Source organism: Lithobates pipiens, unplaced genomic scaffold, assembly GCF_037356315.1.
Source record: "Lithobates pipiens isolate NorthernLeopardFrog02 unplaced genomic scaffold, aLitPip1_a1.2 Scaffold_16, whole genome shotgun sequence".
Taxonomy (NCBI): Eukaryota; Metazoa; Chordata; class Amphibia; order Anura; family Ranidae; genus Lithobates; species Lithobates pipiens.
The window spans coordinates 551,382,758-551,402,360 of record NW_027507748.1 but is presented as its reverse complement, the minus strand read 5'-3'; the positions used below and the strand labels follow the sequence as shown (position 1 = coordinate 551,402,360).

General features: G+C 45.8%; 1 protein-coding gene across 1 annotated transcript in view; it reads left to right on the top strand.

Moving 5' to 3' along the window:
* PYM1 (PYM1 exon junction complex associated factor) overlaps positions 1-19,272 on the top strand; it is a 44,076-nt gene extending 24,804 nt beyond the window's left edge. Inside the window, exon 3 of the mRNA XM_077483448.1 lies at positions 15,520-19,272. Coding sequence (XP_077339574.1) covers positions 15,520-15,973 — 454 coding nt within the window. The 3' untranslated portion in view covers positions 15,974-19,272. The remainder of the gene's footprint in view (positions 1-15,519) is intronic.
* Positions 19,273-19,603: the final 331 nt, after the last annotated feature.

Genomic DNA, 19,603 nt, shown 5'->3' with positions numbered 1-19,603 from the left:
ACACGGGTCCCCATTCACCTGTTCTGAACATTATAGCGACCCACATGGCCACTTCGTCATCTTCCGAGGTCTATGGCAAACATAGGCATTCACTTTCTGTGCCCTAAATGCCACAAACATTAAACAATATAGATGCCTTTCTAAAGCATTTACCCGACTCTTTCGGTCTGACCATGGTTTTCTGAGGGTGGGGGGCGACTTTAATATAACCCAGTCTGCAACTGCGGTTCGCCACGTGGTGAGCCCCCGGGCATCATCGGCTCGAGCCATCAGGGACTCAAAGCTCTTTCGCCAACTCTCCAGACGTTATGCTCTCTTTGATGCCTGGAGGGCTCTCCACCCAGGTGATCGGCAGTTCATCTTTTACTCGGCCCCCCATCGAACACACTCCTGGATTGATTACTTCTTTGTCAACAACCCCACACTTAGAATAACACGTGAAGCGCGGATACTCCCGATCGCAATGTCTAACCACATACCTATCTTGCTTACATTAGAGCTAGGCTCCCCCAACCATAGGCCCTACAACTAAACACATTCCTTCTCCAGCACCTCAAATCAAAAACAGAGCTAACCTCCACCCTGAAATTCTACTTAGCTGAAAATAACACTACCGATATATCCCTCCCTACCTCTGGAAAGCCCATAAGGCAGTCCTCCAAGGTAAATGTATGGCGCTATCCTCTGTCATGAAAAAAGATGCTCTGGCCACAAAGCTGCAAACTGAGAAGGAGCTTAGGGCCCTAGAGCATCGGCCACAACTGTCCCCTACTCAAGAAAATTACAAACCTGTGAGCGACTCGGAGTGATTTGCCATTGGGCCATGTAGAAAAAGCGCTGATTAGATTAAAACGAATATACTATGACAAAGGCAACAAGTTCCACTCCCTTCTGGCGAAGAAGCTAAGTGACACCTCCCACACGAAAACACCCCACCAGTTTGAGATCAAATCAGGCTGCCTACTATCCCACCCCAAAGACATAGCCCATACCTTTGCAGAATTTTACACAGACCTCTACAACAATCCTGACAGCCCCAGTAACCCCCTCCCCCCCTGACCTCTCCCATCGCATGCAACAATATCTCGAACAGAGTGAAATTTCCCTACAAGCTTCTGACCTAGCATGCCTAAACACACTTATTACCGAAGAAGAAATAGAACTGACCATTAAATATCTACCATCCCACAAATCCCCAGGCCCGGACAGACTGCCTTATGAATACTACAAATCTTTCCTTCCCCTCTTACTCCCCCACATGTGCAAACTCTTCAATGCCTTTCTCTGGGACACCCCCATCCCATCGGACATGCAGCGATCCTTTATCACTCTGATCCCCAAATCAGATAAAGACCCCATCCTATGTGCCAACTACAGGCCCATCGCTCTGCTGAACTCCAATCCACTTTAATGCATTCCTCCCCTCTCTCATCCACAAGGATCAAGTGGGCTTTGTCCCATTCAGACAGGTGGGTGACAACACCAGAAAGGTGATCGATCTGGTGGACGTGGCGAACAGGGAGAACTCTGCATCCTTGCTTCTTAGCTTGGATGCCGAAAAGGCCTTTGACCGTCTTGGGTGGCCTTTCCTGTTCGCGCACTACATCATGCTGGGTTTCGGGGATCTTTCCTACGAGGACCCAGCAACTCTACTCCAACCCTTCTTCCCAGGTTAGGACTCACTTTGCCCTCTCCTCCTCTTTCTCTGTAACTAATGGCACCCGGCAGGGGTGCCCACTCTCACTCCTGCTATTTGTGCTGTGTGTTGAACCCTTAGCTGCCTCTACCCGAGGTAATCCGGCTATCTGGGGTGTATCGGTCAGGGGCAGAGTGTTTAAAGTTTCACTATTCATCCTCACCCTCACACAACCTAGGATCTCCCTCCCAAACCTCCATGCCGAACTTGACCGCTATGGAGCCCTGTCGGGATATAAAATTAATACATCTAAATCAGGCCCTTCCAATTATCCCTGCAGCGGAAACGACTTGAAAGCCAACTTCTCTTACCATTGGAAAACCACCACCCTGAAATACCTGGGAATACACAGCACCTCCAAATTCACTACTCTATACCAGGAACCCCCCCCCCCCCCCCCCCGCTTGATCAGAACCCTGCTTCTGCAGTGGAAGAAGCACCACATCTCCCTTCTAGGCTGGATTGCTTCAGTGAAAATGATGATCCTCCCGAAGCTACTATACCTCTTTCAAACACTACCCATATCTGTCCCCTACAAACACCTGAGAAAGCTCCAATCTGACCCATTTCAATTTATCTGGAACCACAAAAGGCATAGAGTACCCCAATCGGTACTAATGGCAGCACGCTCGGGCGGAGGCCTCGCATTTTCCAACCTCATCAAATATTACCAAGCGACCTAACTTTGTGCAATAGCTGTGTGGTTCACCCAATGGCCCTGTAACAAGTGGACAGAAACCAAAAAAAATCTGTCTGGCCCCGACTCGCCTACTTTGGAGTGCGAATGCAGAGGTAGACCCTGATTGTTTGCTGAGATCTATGTCTCAACCTCAGCGTCACTTGCGCAAATTATCACATCCACATGGGCTGTCTTTAGAAATATCGCTCCTGACCTCATTTGTCTGCAACCAACCCCAAGGTGTCAGCCTCACTCACCAAATGTCATATCCGTGGACATCACAGAATTTATTTCACTATGTGAACCCTAGATCACGCAAGTTATTGCCCTTCTCCAAACTTCAGACCAAATTTGATCTGCCTCGCTAGGTGTTTTATGGTTATCTGCAAATGCACCACTACGCCATGACCATAGCACCTAACCTGCAATTTCCCCCCCCCCCCCCCCCCAACCCCTTTTGAAAATCTAATTCTAGCAGGCTCTGCCCAGAAGGGCCTAATCTCTGAGGTTTGCAAAATACCAAATGCCTCTAGAAACAAAAGGTAAACACACCTATATGACTAGATGGGAGAAGGCCTTCAATGAGGAAATCCCTATAGAACAATGGCAGGGGATATGGTCTCAGGTGGCAAAGAGCTCACTCTGCACACTATATAAAGAAAACGCATATAAAATCCTCCTTTTCTGGTACATGACTCCAGATATGCTCCACACCATCTATCCCACTAGTTCTGATCGCTGTCGCCGATGCCAAGGAGATAAAGGCACCCTTCTCCACATTTATTGGCGCTGCCCACTAATTACCCCCTTCTGGTACACAGTCCGATAGTTGTTGACCCGTCTTCTAGAAACACTGTTCCCCATGACCACCAGATTGTTCCTACTAGGCCCATCACCACTAAAGACCCCCACAGCCTACAAAAAAACTAGCAAGCCACATCCTCACAGCTGCACGCTGTCTTATAGCTCTAAACTGGAAAAAAAACTATCCCCCCCCCCCCCCACTCCTGAGGCCTTGCACGTTAGGCTCGGTTCACACAGGGGGCGACTGCGATCCGACTTCAGGTCGCTCTAGGTCGCCTCAAGTCGCCTCCAAGTAGCGCTGTAGAAAAATGAATGTGAGTCAATGGAGCTGTCTTAATATACGCTACTGCAGTAGCTCCGATTTTAAAAAAAGGTTCCTGTACTACTTTTAAAGTCGGAGCTACTGCAGTAGCGTATATTAAGACAGCTCCATTGACTCACATTCATTTTTCTACAGCGCGACTTGGAGGCGACTTGAGGCGACCTAGAGTGACCTGAAGTCGGATCGCAGTCGCCCCCTGTGTGAACCGAGCCTAAGGATTAAAGATGTGGAGCTGATGAAGAAAATGACTGCCAGGGAGCAGGACAGGCTGAATGCCCATGACAAAGTCTGGGAGCTGTGGCACCTTCGGGAGGACCCACCATGACCAGGTAAATTAGCTGCTACAATGACCTCTTCCTTCTTTTTCTATCCCTCTCATTTTCCTCTACCTTGAGTAGTCTTGTGATTCTCACTACCTTACATAGGTTGCTACACGTCATTACATGGCACCCTGATGCATATACAACATCAGATATGTGACTACTAATATCTTAGAGCATATGGAAAGAATTTTCAAGTAAATGACTGAAAGAATTGATGCATAATACGATCTGTATTTTTTAATTTACGTATTCTTGTATTGTAAATGAAAATAATAATAATAAAATGTTATTTGGGGAAAAAAAAATGTAAATCAATATTGCTAAAAAATATAACTATGAACATAAAAAAAATTAAAAATTCTCTTACGTTCACCGACTGACACAGCTCCTCTCTTAGACCATTGGGTTGTTATGCCACCTTCAGGAGAGCACTAGGCCTAACATGTAATAATAAAACTAGAACTTTCTACTTCTGCCCAAGGGGCGGTCTCATAGGTAACAACCCCACAGCCTGCATTGCAGCTTCAGTTTTTTTCTGCCTAGTGAAGGAGAAGGACCTAGGAACCCTGCGGGCCCATCAGTTCATGTTTTTTTCTGCAGAAGCTTCGCTTCTGTGATCTGCTATGAACAGCTGGCTGGGTGACAGGCTGAATACTCTTATCTTTGTAGTCTCCCCAGCCTGGCCAGCAAGCGTGTGCAGACCAGAGCTCCACGCTGGGTCGGCCACGACATGCCTCAGCTCCAGGGGTGTAATTGCTCTGGGGCACACACATGACCAGGCTACTGATGTCTGCGACACAGTGTGCCGGGCCAGCAGCCACCCCATACTGATCGGAGAGTGGGTCTGTGTTGGAATGTCTCCCAGTTCTTCAGGACTGGTAAGTACAGCTCTCCCTGCCTCGGTGCGGCTGAGCAGCTGGGCATTCCCTGGTAGGTCAATTCGGGGGTCCCTCACCTCCCTCTCTTCTCTCCCTGTCCCTATCTTCCCTCCCCCCTTCCCTGTGGGGAATGCAGCATGGGCTGCTGAGCAGTGTGTGTGCCATAGACGGGCTCTCCGGGGCGGGCTCTCACCTGGGGAGGGGGCTGCGCTGGCTGGCTGTGCCCTGGATGTGTGTAGGTCTCTTCCTGGAGGTGTCTGGAGGCTGTGTCTGTTGATCGCTGTAGCGCTGTTTCACCGCCATTTCTCTGCTTGTTTTATCACTGTCCCTCATGGTATACAGTGCTCGGCGGCCATTTTTGGTGTGACCAAGGAGCAGCTGCTCTGTGGCCATTTTCCTGTAGTTCGGCAGCCATTTTCCCTGTCCTGTATACTGAACACTCGGTGGCCATTTTCTTGAAGCCTGAACACGTTTTTGGTCAGTTTCAGCGCCATTCAGAGTGGCTCTGCACAGTGTGGTGTGGTCTCCTATGCACCTGGGAGCTGACGCAGGCACTATTAGCTGGACGGCGCAGAACCATTCAGGGTGGTGAGTCCTGCCGGAAAGAGCTCCTCAGCCAGCAGCAGTTAGGAGGGTGGGACCATCACTGTCCCAAGTCCCCAACAGGTGGCAGACAAGGTAGAGTCAGCATGGCTTCTGAAACTGGTGTTTCTTCCCCCGAAATCCAGGCAATTGCAACCGGTACGCCTGCAGACAGTGCAGTGCCTCTGGACACTTTGTCGGCGGTCCTCAATACGTTCATTGCCAAGATGGAGGCGGTGCGTGGGCGCAAAGGTGGTAAACGCCCCCCGTCCTCCGGGGAAAGCTCTGATGCAGACTCAGGCCCTGCTGAGGCTGGTGACCCCTGATCTGTCGTTTCAGATGACTCTGACCAGGACCGATTGGACAGTAAGGATGAGTCCCCATCCGGGTCCGTGCGTGACAAATTGCTCGTTGGAGCACTTATCACAGCTGTGCGCGATACCCTGAAAATTCAGGAGCCAGCAGATCCCCCTGCTGATGTAGCGGCCCCTTTTGGGTCCCATAAGCCAGCCCGTTCACCTAAGGTGTTCCCGTATCTGACTTATTTCGATAAGTTCATTTACAAGGAATGGGGTCGACCGCAACGGACCTTTTCGGTCCCCAAATACATGGTGGTGCGTTACGCCTTGGAGGAGAGCCTTCTCAAAAAGTGGTCGGCTCCTCCGGTCGTGGACTCCCCAGTATCCAGGTTAAACAAAGTAACCACAATCCCGGTAGAGTGGACTCCTGCCTTTAAGGATCCCATGGACAGGAAGGCCGAGGCAGTGGCTCGTTCCTTGTTTACGGTTGTGGGGTCAACTATGCGACCAGTACTGGAATCCACACTTGAGTCGCAGACACTCACTGAGTGGGCAAAACTTTTGCACCGCAAATTGGGAAAGCAACAGGCTTCTCCTGTCTGCGTAGAACTAGCAGATCAGTTAGTGCAAGGCCTTAAGTACATTTGTGACGTGGCCCTGGACACTCTCCCTCTGTTGTCCAGGGCTTCAGTATCAGCAGTGGTGCTGAGGCGCCTGATTTGGCTAAAATGCTGGTCTGCTGACTAGGTATCTAAGAAAGCCCTGACGGATCTTCCCTTCTTTGGCAACCATCTCTTTGGAGCCTCATTGGATGACATTATGAAAAATGCCACAGGTGATAAGAGTACACTACTCCCACAGGCCAGTAAGGATAAGGAGCCACACCGTAGGCAAGGGCCCTCATTTTCCGCTCACAAATGGCTTTTTCGTTCGCCCGGGGCTTTACCGAAGCGACCCCAGCCCGACAGAATGACCTCTGAAGGACCAAAGTGCCCCTGAAACTGCAAGCCTAACAAGCCTGTGAGCAAAAGTGCTACTGCATGAAGGATTGCCCCCGCCCGCAACACGGGGGGGGGGGGGTCGCCTTTGGGATTTTGCAGCCCGGTGGGCCTCTCGGCTGTCCGACCAATGGGTCGGCGATCTGATTTCCTCAGGCTACGAGATAGAGTTCCTCTCTTGGCCAAAAAACAGATTCTTCCCCTCCAGCATACCCGTACTCCCAGCTCGTTGGGAGGCCCTATTGGGGGCGGTAAGGGACCTGCTGAGTCACGGGGTGATAGTACCTGTTCCAGAATCTAAACATTTCCAGGGTTTCTGCTCAAACCTGTTTGGATGTACCCCTTCCTTTTTGGAGAATACAATCTTGGACCTGAAAGCCCTCAATTACTTTGTAAAAGTACAGAGGTTCAGAATGGAATCGGTTCGCTCAGTAGTTGCTGCACTCCATCAAGGGGACTCCCTGGCGTCTTTGGACATCCAGGATGTGTACCTGCACATACCCATATTCCCTCGGCATCAGAGGTTTCTGCAATTTGCAGTTGGGGAAGCCCACTACCAGTTTGTGGCTCTCCACTTTGGTTTGGCCTCGGCCCCCCGAGTCTTTATCAAGGTATTGGCTCCTGTTTGGCGTTGCGGGATCGCGATCGTGGATTACCTAGATCAGTGATGGCGAACCTTGGCACCCCAGATGTTTTAGAACTACATTTCCCATGATGCTCATGTACTCTGCAGTGTAGTTGAGCATCATGGGAAATGTAGTTCCAAAACATCTGGAGTGCCGAGGTTTGCCATCACTGACCTAGATGATCTCCTGCGAGCATCTTCCGCCTCAGAGTTAGAGGAGGATGTGGCAATCACCATGCAGACCCTGTCGAATTTGAGTGGCTGTTGAACCTAAAAAAGTCGGTGATTGTGCTGACTCAGCGTTTGGAGTACCTGGGCTTACTGCTGGACTCCATGGAATCAAGAGTGTTTCTCCCTTCAGATAAGCTGCAGACTCTGAGCCGCGGTAAAACTGTTGATGAACTGCAGGTGGTCATCTCTATGCTTACGCATGTGAGTCCTGGGGCTCATGGTGGCCTCATTCGAGGCAGTACCATGCGTCCAGTTTCACACCAGAGTCCTGCAAAAGGAGATTTTGACAAAATGGGGCAAAGTTCCGTTGTCCCTGGATCGGTAGATTCAGGTGAGCCAGTTAGTCAGGGATTCCCTGCTCTGGTGGCTGAGGTCCCCGGCACTTCGGTCCGGGAAGTCGTTCCTACCTCTGAAATGGACAGTGATCACAACGGACGCCAGCCTATCCGGCTGGGGGGGAGTAATGAGAGTTCAGTCGACCCAGGGCCTCTGGTTGGTGGAGGAATCCAAGTTGCCAATCAATCTGCTCGAACTGAGAGCGATCAGGCTATGCCTCTCCACATGGTCAATAAGACTTCGAGGGCGTCCGATCAGGACCCAGTCAGACAATGCCACGGTGGTGGTGTACGTCAATCACCAAGGAGGAACAAGAAGCTTGGCCGCCGCACAGGAGGTTGCTCACATCCTTCAATGGGCAGAGGGACATGTACCGGCCCTGTCAGCCATTTACATCCCAGGAGTGGAGAACTGGCACGCGGACTATCTAAGTCACCAGATGCCGGACCCAGGAGAATGGGCGTTGCACCCAGAGGTGTTCAGGCTACTGTGCCTGGGATGGGGCACACCAGACATGGATCTTCTGGCCTCCCGTCTCAATCAGAAGATACCGAGATTTGTGTCCAGGACAAGAGATCCTTGGGCAGACGCGTCAGACGTGCTGGTGGCTCCATGGGATCAGTACCAGGTGATTTATGCCTTTCCTCCGGTGAAACTGTTGCTACGTTTGCTCCGCAGAGTGGAAGCCGAGGAGATTCCAGTAATTCTGATTGCCCCAGATTGGTCCCTGCATCCCTGGTACGCAGAACTAGTGCGCCTGGTGGCAGACGCCCCCTGGCGACTGCCGTTACGAGAAGACCTTCTGTCTCAAGGTCCGATTCTCCATCCTGCTTTACCGTCGCTGGTTTTGCTATTGAGAGCAGGGCCGTCTTTAACCCCTTCCTGCCGAGCGTACGCAGATGTGCGTACTCTGCTTCCGGGGGGTATACCGGGATGATGCCCGAACCTGCAGGCATCATCCCGGTACCGTTTTTTTCAGCAGGCGATTGGCTATCCAGGCATAACAACCGATGCGGCTAAAAGCTGCTCGGCTGTTATGCCGGAGGAGCGGGAGGGGACGTCCCCCCCCTCCCGCCGCTGTTACTGGTGCTCCCGCTCGATCGGGAGCACCGATTCAAATTCCGCTGCCTCCGGCTGCTGGGAAGGGACTTGGAATGAAGCCGTAATCGGCTTCGTTCCAGGCTCCTCATCGTAAACACGGAAGCGACGTCATGACGTCACTTCCCGTTTACTCGGCTGCCAATGGCGCCGGTTTAAAAAAAATATCCGGTATTCAGAATCGCCGTTTTCGGCGATCTGAATACATTGAAGTGTAAAGGAGGGGTGGGGGGTCTTTTAGACCCCCGATCCCTCAATAAAGAGTACCTGTCGCCACCTATTACTGTCACAAGTGATGTTTACATTCCTTGTGACAGCAATAAAAGTGATCAATTAAAAAAAAAAAAAAAAAAATTAGTAATTTGAAAATAAATCAAAAAATAAAAATTTTTTTTTTTAAAGCGCCCGTCGTCCCCGCGAGCTCGCGAAGCAAAGAAAACGCATATGGAAGTCGCGCCCGCGTATGTAAACGGTGTTCAAATCACACATGTGAGGTATCACCGCGATCGTCAGAGCGAGAGTAATAATTCTTGCACTAGACCTCCTCTGTAACGCTTACCTGGTAACCGTAAAAAAAATTTAAAGCGTCGCCTTTTGAGATTTTTAAGTACCGTACTTTGTCGTCAATCCACAAGTGCGCGCAATTATAAAGTGTGACATGTTTGGTATCTATTTACTCGGCGTAACATTATCTTTCACATTACGCAAAAAAATTGGGCTAATTTTACTGTTTTTTTGTTTTTTTTTTTATTCGTGAAATTGTCCCTTTTCCCAAAAAGTTGCGTTTAAAACCTCTGCGCAAATACTGTGTGATATAAAATATTGCAACAATCGCCGTTTTATTCTCTAGAGTCTCTGCTAAAAAAATATATATAATGTTTGGGGGTTCCAAGTAATTTTCTAGCAAAAAATATGGATTTTAACTTGTAAACACCAAATTCCAAAAATAGGCTTAGTCATGAAAGGGTTAATATTGATTGGACCCTGGGCAAAACTTTTCTTGCACCCTCCCCCTCCCCCATGCAGTTTTGCTCTCCACATGCTCTGAGACATAAAATAGCAGCTAGACTCAAAATCGTTTTATTAAATCAGATCAGGCAGCTATTGCGATTGGTTGCCAGAGTTTACAGTGTATAATTACCGCTCACTGACTGGTTGCTAGAGGTTACAGCACACATTACAACTCACTGATTAGTTGCTAGAGGTTACAGCACATCATCTCCTCACTCCAGGGGCCATGCTATACATATGGATGCCGCCTTTATTTATATATGAATGCTGCTGCTATTTACATATGACTGCTGGTTATTTACATGTAAACACAGGGTCTGTAGGTCAGTTATCTGTACACAGCAATAGGGCAGAGCTGGGCAGGACTTCACACTGAGATATCAGGACACAGCAAGAGACAAGGAAATTTAAACTGGGATAGTTGTTAAGTATGAGGCAGCTGCTTTGGGCCCCATAACAATGACAGGGCCCAGGGCAGCTGCCCCTTTTGCCCTGCCTTAAAACGGCCCTGATTGAGAGCCAGGTGTTGAGGAACCGGGGGTCTTTCAGACTTGGTGATTCCAACTATGCTGAGAGCGCGAAAAAGCTTCCTCCCGGAAGATATCATCGTACCTGGAAAGCCTACATCTCCATGTGTGAGGAGAAAGGATGGCATCCGCGTTCCTTTTCTATTTCCAGGATCCTGCTATTTCTTCAGCAAGGAGTAGACCAGAAATTGGTTTTAAGAACCCTTAAAGGACAAATATCAGCTTTTGCTAAATATGTGTGAAAGCTAAGGTGAAAAGAGCAATAAAACTCAATATAAATTATATAGAAAAAACAAATAAATCAAACAAGCACCATATAAGAAATTCAATCAAAAAAAAGAAGTCCTTATAATTAAGAAATCCTGGTTCCAACTAAAGAATAATGAACAGGGAAATCGGTCCTTTTCACAAATTCGATGAGACCTTCCTGGTTTTGCCACTATCGCTTCCAGACCGGAAAAAAGTTTGACTCTTACCGCAATGGGTGGACTCCAAATCAACGGAGTCGTTAGCGCTGGCAGGCAGCCCTCTGCATGGTTCGCTTGAGCGTATTCCGTTCCCACACACTACTGGGGGCGTGAGTAAGTGCGGATCATTCGAAGATTACTGGCCCGGGTCGAAGAGTTTCGGAACCCGTCGAACGTCCTTCTTTTCCTCTTGGTCACCACGGAGAAAAGGCAAGGTGGCCATCCTATCACTCTGAATTCCTGGAATTATCTAGAGCTCTCCAATGAATCGTCAAATACAAAGGTTTTTCGATGCGCAAACCTCCTAATCTAACAACCAGGATACAAGAGTCTGATCAGGCTGGGGAAAGAACAGAAGTAGTTAATCCTTATCTTGCAGCATTCTTTGTCACACTCCAGACCTCCACTTCTCTATCAATCCCCCCGACTTGGAATTGCCGGGAATTACTTCACCTGTGCCCGTAAATCATCAATGAATGAATGAATGAATGAATGACTTGTATAGCGCTACCTATTCGAACTGAATCGCCTCAGGGCGCTTTTCTTGCCACCGGTGTCCATCTGCAGCTATTTATAACCTGTGGAGTCCCGACACACTTACAACTGTGACATACACATACACATATTATGGGCAATTTTTTTTTTGGACAGGGTCTAATTAACCTACCAGCATGTCTTTGGAGTGTAGGAGAAAACCGGAGTACCCGGAGGAAACCCACGCAGGCACAGGGAGAACATGCAAACTCCAGGCAGATAGTGTCTTGGTTGGGATTTGAACCAGCAACCCTATTAGCTGCTAGGTGAAAGTGCTACCCACTACACCACTGTGCTGCTCCGACGGGACTATTTGATGATTTTCGGGCACAGGTGAAGTAATCCCTGTGCTGTGGTTCCCGGCAATTCCAAGTCGGGGGGATTGATAGCACTTCCTTTTTTTTGATTGAATTTCTTATATGGTGCTTGTTTGATTTATTCGTTTTTTCTATATAATTTATATTGAGTTTTATTACTCTTTTCACCTTGGCTTTCACGCATATTTAGCGCAACTTTATGTATAACTTTTTTGATTTGAGCCATAATTTTGATATTTGATGGTTTTCAGTTGCAGCTCTTGGGTTTTGCCCCAAGCGCGATATTTTTGTTTGTTTTTTATTTAAATATCAGCTTTTGACTGTTTTTTTTTTTTCAGCGACCTCCTGGCATCTCATTCTCTAGCGAGCACTTTTGTTCAAGGGGTCCGACATGTGGTTCCTTCGGTGTGTCCACCATTACCCCCGTGGAATCTGAACCTGGTGTTATCGGCGCTTCAAAAAACGCCATATGAAAATATCAGAGAGATCCCTCTGTTGACCCTTTCCCAGAAAGTGGTCTTTCTAGTGGCCATTACTTCGGCCAGGAGGGTTTCAGAATTGGCGGCCTTGTCTTGCAAGTCGCCCTATCTGGTTATCCACAAGGGTGGTGTTGCGTCCGCAACCTTCTTTCCTGCCGAAGGTGGTTTTGGCGTTGCACATCAATGAAGACATTGTGTTACCATCTCTGTGTCCTAAGCCGACACATCCTAAGGAGGTGGCCCTTCATTCCCTGGACGTGGTTCGGGCTCTGAGGGTGTATTTGTCTGCTACTGCTCCCTTTCGGAAGTCAGATTCCTTGTTTGTTTCGGTGGCTGGTCCGAAGAAAAGGCATGGTCATCTCGTCAGCCACCATTTCCAGGTGGATCAGACAGATTGTAGTACAGGCCTATGCCTTGAAGGGGCAGGTGCCCCCCTTTCCGATCACAGCCCACGCCACATGGGCAGTCGGAACATCTTGGGCCTTCCGACATCAAGCATCTGTCACTCAAGTGTGTAAAGCGGCGACTTGGTCGTCTGTTCAGTTTTACAAAATTCTACAAGGTAGATATCAGTGCATCGGCTGATGCCTGTTTTGGCAGCAAAGTTTTGCAGGCGGCTGTATAATTGCAATTGCACTTAAATTTTTTTCCTGTTTTTTGGGTAAAAACGCAGTACCTTTTTAAGTAATGCACTGTTGCATTTGTTACCGCAGTTCTGGTGCGGTTTGGAGGTAGTGACTCTCAGTTGAGGAGCACCCTGTTTTTTTTTTTTTTTTTTTTTGTGTGTAAAAAAGTTTTGGTTATTCCCACACATTGTTGTTTTTGTGGGTAAAGTTTTTATACTAGTTCCCATATGACATTATGGGTGAAGCTTTATGCTGTTTTCCCACCCCTCATTTGGCACTGTTTGGGGACATCCCAATGGTCTAAGAGAGGAGCTGTGTCAGTCGGTGAACGTAAGAGAAAATAGGATTTTTTTTTGTACTCACCGTAAAATCCTTTTCTCTGTAGTTCACCGACTGACACAGCACCCCCCCCCCCCCCTCCTATTTTTCTCTGCGTTATACTGCTTGTTGACATACTGAAGCTGCAATGCAGGCTGTGGGGTTGTTGCCTAAGGGACCGCCCCTGGGCGGAATTAGAAAGTTTTATTATTACATGTTAACATGTTATGCCTAGTCCTCTCCTGAAGGTGGCGTAACAACCCAATGGTCTAAGAGAGGAGCTGTGTCTGTCGATGGAACTACAGAGAAAAGGATTTTACAATGAGTACAAAAAATCCTATTTTTTTTTGTAACAAGCAAGCTCACAGTGAACGAAATTTAGTATTATTCCTTAATATCTTACTATCCAAAAAGGGACTCTAGTGATGATAATCCTGATCAGAAAAAGAGGATGACTTCACACACGTGCTCCAATACCCAGAGATTTTTATGGGCTTCATAACAAAGGGGTTGAATACATACGCACATGCCAATTATCAGTTTTTGTTTCTGAAAAATTGTTTTATGTATACATTTTTCTAATTTACTTCACCATCTTAGACTATTGTGTTCTGATCCATCACATATAATTTAGATAAATTACAGCCTTTAGTTCAATTTTTTTTTTTTAACAAAACACGAAAAATGCCAAGGGGGGGTGATACTTTTGCAAGGCCCTGTATGTCTCTTCTGCAATAATACACACTTACCTGCCTGTTTGCAGTTTTCTATTGAATGTGCACTTGGCTGCACATGTGCGGCTTAGTGTGCACTCCAGCTATGCTGGAATGACTGACTGCCCTGCACATGTGTGGGATGATGTCCCCACACCGCCCAGTCAAGAGGCTGAAAACCTGTCACCCGGGGAGAGGATGACCACGGCCAGCGAGCCGTGTAATGGCTGCATCACTGGAAGATGGAGGTGAGTATATTCAGGAATTTAGTTCTGCTTTAAGTTGAAAGCCTATACATTTGATCTACTTGTAATGCGCAAGTGGACTTTTAGAGTTTGCATGTGGTTTAGTGGTAACCTTGCCACCCAAATATATTTTTATGAACTAGCAAAGATTTTTGAAACTTGGAATGTCACTTGTACTGGATTGATCACAATTAATGTTCCCAAAAGTTATGAAAGTTATGTGCAGCTTTCAGACATTGCACAACCAAAATACTAGCTTCTCCTTCTATCCATAATCCTTATATGTTCTAGTGAGAAGGAGGTTTGTGCAGAGGACATTGGTCACATTATAATGCAGTTCCTTTTAAATTGTGTGATAAATCACTGGAGGTTTGCTACTGGGTTTGGTGTCAGGACTCCAAAAAGACCACATATAGTATTTAAATATCTGCATGTCTGCTGTCTGATAGTAGATGTCATTCTAATGGTAAATGCCAGGCACCAATAAGAACATTTGTTAAACTATAGATCAAAAGGTGTGTAGACATTTGAGAGGGCAGTGAGTTGATTAGATGCTTGTGCTCTTGGAGTCTGCTTGCCTTTCAAAAAACAAGATTGGAACCAGGGGGGAATGTGAAGTAGGAAGAACAGCTTGTTTTCAATTGCATTCAGCTTGTATATCAGAGCAGTTTAGGAAGGCTCTCCTTCAAAGGTGCTTCTGACCTCCTGAACTGCATTTAAACTCTTTCTAAGCTGATTTTGCATATTGTATTGGGGGCACAGCAGTTCTGTGTGAACATAAGGCCTTAAAGTGGTTGTAAAGGCAGAAGATTATTATTTATTTATTTTTTTTTACATTATTGTATTCACTGCAGTAAGGTAAATAATCTACATGCAGCTCCAACCTGCAGCCCCCCTAAATACCTGCATGAGCCCAATCTTGATCCAGCGATGTGCATGAGAGCCAAGGCTCGCTCAGATACAGGAGCGATACAGAAGCCATTGGCGTCCGCTGCTGTCAATCATGGCCAGTGACAAGGGAGTGTGGGGCAGGACTGAGCCCCACTCTGTGTGTCTTATGGAGACACAGCGTGTGGCTCAGGAGCGAGCATGCGTGAGTGTCCCTATAGCAAGCGGCTTGCTATGGGGGCACTCATTGGAGGAGAGGAGCCAGTGACATACCCGAGAAGAGGAGGATCAGAGTTGATCTGTGCAAGACCACTACACAGAGCAGGTAAGGGTGACATGTTGTTTTAATAAAAACAAAAACAAAGCCTTACTATCACTGTCGTTTTTGTTTCCATTTAGGTCTCTTCAAGTTAATAAAAATCTTTTTAATAAATGGTCACAGAAAATTTTGTGTCTAGGCCATTTTTTGTAAAACTGTTTGTCCTGCATTTAAACAAGCAATTTTTTATCTCTCCCCCTACAGTTATGAAAACAAATATGTCAAATTTTTCAAAAGCAAGCCTTCACTTCCTCCAGGCCTGAGCCATCAAGAACCCCCTGCTAACAAGACACAGCAGTCCACAAAACCAGAAACAGAAACCGCCCTTTCTAAGACAGCCAAAAGGAATATGAAGCGCAGTCAGAAAAGAAAACAAGATAAAGGTGAGCGGGAGCCAGTGGAAGAGGCCAGACAGGAACTGGAGAAGGTTAACATTTCAGAAACCACAGAAGCAAAGGACAAAATGACCAACGAGAACCCAGCAGCTGAGAAGGCAAAGAAACTCAAGAATCTCCGTAAGAAGCTTCGACAGGTGGAGGACCTACAGCAAAAAATTGACTGTGGAGAGATTAAACAGCCATCCAAAGAGCAGTTAGAAAAGCTGTCCAGGAGGAAAGCATTAGAGGAGGAAATTGAAGACCTAGAACTGGACTTGTAGAAGGCTTCAAATTAGTAGCAGAAGGCATTTATTGTGGGCTAGATTTCCTGGGGACATGTTTGGCATTTTCTGTTTACTTTATTTCTTGTTCACTTGTTTCATTGTAGTTTTCCTAGGATAAAATGTGAGAATTGTCCAGGAGATAACTTTTTTAGATTGCCCACAGGACATTTGATCATTGGGATCTTATTTGCCATCAGTTTTTAGACCTCTGCCACTTAAAGGATAAGTTTACCTTGTGACAAAAAATAATACATGCACATTTTTTTGCGGGTAAAAAAAAGGCATTTATTATTTATTCGTTTTGGAGACTTGTAAAGCATTGTACCAGTGATCAGCAGATCGCTCATGCCATGCAGGTCTCCTTCAGATCTTTCAGTGTATAAGGAAGCCGTTACATTCTGTCAGGAAGACTCAATGAACTACCACAGTGCATTGAAAGCTACAAGCTGACAGCTGCAAAGGCTGCTGGACCTTGTCGTTTTCCATTCCCACCTGGCCGTGTCTTTTTTGAATTGTGGCAGCAGACACAGGGAAAAGGGAGCGGGGGCTGGTGCATACATAAAATGTTACATGTTACACCTCGAATATGGGTGTAACGTGTCATGAAAGGTGAACTTTAAATAACAGCTGCAGTTATAAAAATAAGCCAGGTAAATGGGTTGCAGCTATAAAATAGTCAGCCCCACATAGGCTAACTAGACAGTGGTACATTATGAACAGCATGTATATTTACAGTATAAAGCAATACCAAGGGTGAATTGTGACAAGTACAAAATTACAGTATATTACTGTTTGTATAACAACTTGGTAGGAGAAGATTTGGCAGCATAAAATATCAAATCTTTTCATTTAAATGAAACTGACAACTTGGAGGAGGATGTAATTGGTCTCAAGACTACAATGAAATGTTAGGGCATCTAGGCTGCCAGGGTGTTCTTGCAGTGAATCCATTTATGCAGGGCCAGAGCTATAAGAATTAAGACCACTAAAGTATTTTGCTTTTTAAGGGAGACCTTTCCTACCATCTGCTACATATTACTGAGGAAACCCCTCTTGGTCTAGTAAATGATTAATTGCATGGAATTGTATGTAGATTAGTTGCAATTCTAAATTTAAAGGGAAACTATAGTTTTTTTGTTTTTTTTTTAACAGTGTTTTTAGATATGTATGTCAGTGTGATTATGCTGATGATTTGTTAAAAAAAAACCTTGTTTCTATGTGTACCTTGTAATTATTTTTTACATGGGCAGCTATATTTTCTTATTACACATGCAGGCTCCGCTTTCTACTTTGGTTGTACTCCACAGTGACTGTGCTTCATTATTTATCCTTTCTCTGCAAGTGCGTTAGGGCTGCTTGAAACAAAAGATTCTCTATAAATTCAATTTAAAATATATATATATTTTTTTTGCTTAGTAGGAAAGGTTTAAAACCCATGTCTTTTTTTTAGCCATATTAGTTGTTTCTTTGGGAAGGTTTCTTTTTAATTTCTGTTTAAAAAACTTAACAGAAAGAGAGAGGAAAATCTCTCCAAAAGTAGTAAAATCCCCTTCAAGGTCTCTGGCAGCTGTAAAATTCATATGGGTGCTCAGCATGGTAAACAAGCTGCTTGCAGGCAGCCCGTGTTGCTATATGGAAGTGCATTGGCTGTAATGACGTGCCTGCACAGCAGCCGAGTTCGACAGGTACACAGGGATGGGTGCGGGGGCCTGAATGCACAAACTATGTGCCGTGGGTAACTGTGCACCCATCCTTGCATACTGCTAAACTTGGCTGTGCAGGTGAATCTGTACTCTTGATTCTCTTTAATTCGCTAGTATGGGCTACCATTACAAAAATGTAAAAAGCACTATATCGCTGCTCCAGGTGTGAGACCTCTGTTAATCCCTTTATAGCGCCTCCAGTCTGGTGCAAGCCAAGATCAAGTACTGCACAATGTCAAACAAGGAAAATCCGGATACCTGCACTCCAACACTCTATTCAATCAGAGCATTAAAACCAGATGACAGACAGTGCAAGTACAGTGGGGGGCAAGCAGGTAGATGCATTTTGCACTAAAATCAGCGCCTTATTACAAAAATGTAAACACTTGGCTCTTCACACCACATGGGGCGAAGTGTGCAACTGAACCATTTTAATTCTCTATTACTTTTTGTCCCTGTGACATTTGCAACCAGGACAAATGTAGGTAATAAATCTTCCTATCTGGGACCCAAATAGTAAAAGAAAAGAAAAAAACTTTTAACAGTTTTCCATGCTATCGAAAAAGTGCATACAGGTGACCACTAGAGGGAGAATGTTCTTGTGTTTTTTTTATAAAATACCATAATTTAAAATATGTATGCAAGTAAAAATGTGATACTTGAATAAAAACCATGTTTAGGTAAAAATGGTAATGATGACATATAGGGGGGGATTTACTAAAACTGGTGCACACAGTAATCAGCTTCTATCTAGCTTGTTCAATTAAGCTTTGACAATAAAACCTAGAGGTGGATTGGTTACTATGCACAGTTGCACCAGAATCTGTGCACCTGTTTCAGTACATCTCCCCCATAATGAGTACTCACTGAAAATACGCTGTGGTTTCCCTTTAATTGCAGTCAGGTAACATAAAATCAAGCACAATGTTCCATTCAGAGTTTAAGTTGGGGTAGAACAAGAGACTTTTCTGGGGATCAGTAGTGTCTTGGGATACGGTAGGAGAAAGTTGAGGTCTGTTTCAAGCACCATTATTCTGTCTGATACTCCAGGACACCATAATTATGTGTTTCCTATAAGGTGACACTATAGATTAAATTACATCTGTGATTTGCCAAGAGCAGAGCAGCCCAAGTTAATTTGAGCCACACTGAAATGTTGATCATTGATCACGTTCTGTGTGAAAATGTCAAACGAAAACTGTTGTCTAGTAATGTTCAAGTACATGAAATAATGTCTCGTTTTCTGAAGATAGTATAATGTACCAGTTCAGATAGGTATATACTGGTCACCTGCAGAGAAGAGGCTGTGAGCAACATCAGGGGAATATGAGAGCTACTTCTACATCACCAAACAAATGGAAAACAGTGGCTCTGTCCATTGAACCAGTAAGGTAATGTGTATATATACTATGTCAGTGACTTAGGAAGCCTCTGCAGCCACTATATTCCTGTTTTCCAGTCTCATCTCTGTATACATTTTCCTTGTGAAAAGACTACACCATCACGTTTATTTAAACTCCTATATTGTACTGTTTGTTACTACTTTTTGTAATAAAATAGAAGGTGTAATAAACATACATTTTTGCACCACAATTCGGTTGTCTTGAAGTTGCACATTGTAGGAAATAACACTAGAGACTGGGGCGGGCGGTGAAAAACTCCTGCAAGCAGCATCTTTGGAGTGTTTAAAAAAGCTCCATTGAAATGAATGAGAAGCGCACAAAAGCGCTTCAAAATTGGTTATTTTGAGCCACTTGACCTTCAAAAACACTGCACTGCTAACGCCTCAAAAGCGCCCAGTGCCAAAGTGGAATGTTTAGAATGGCTTAGAAGCCAATAACTTTGGCTATTTTTTTGTATGTCTGAAAACACACTGATGCTAATTCGATGGAAACGTAGGTTTTGTAGTTCAAAGCTGGTAGAA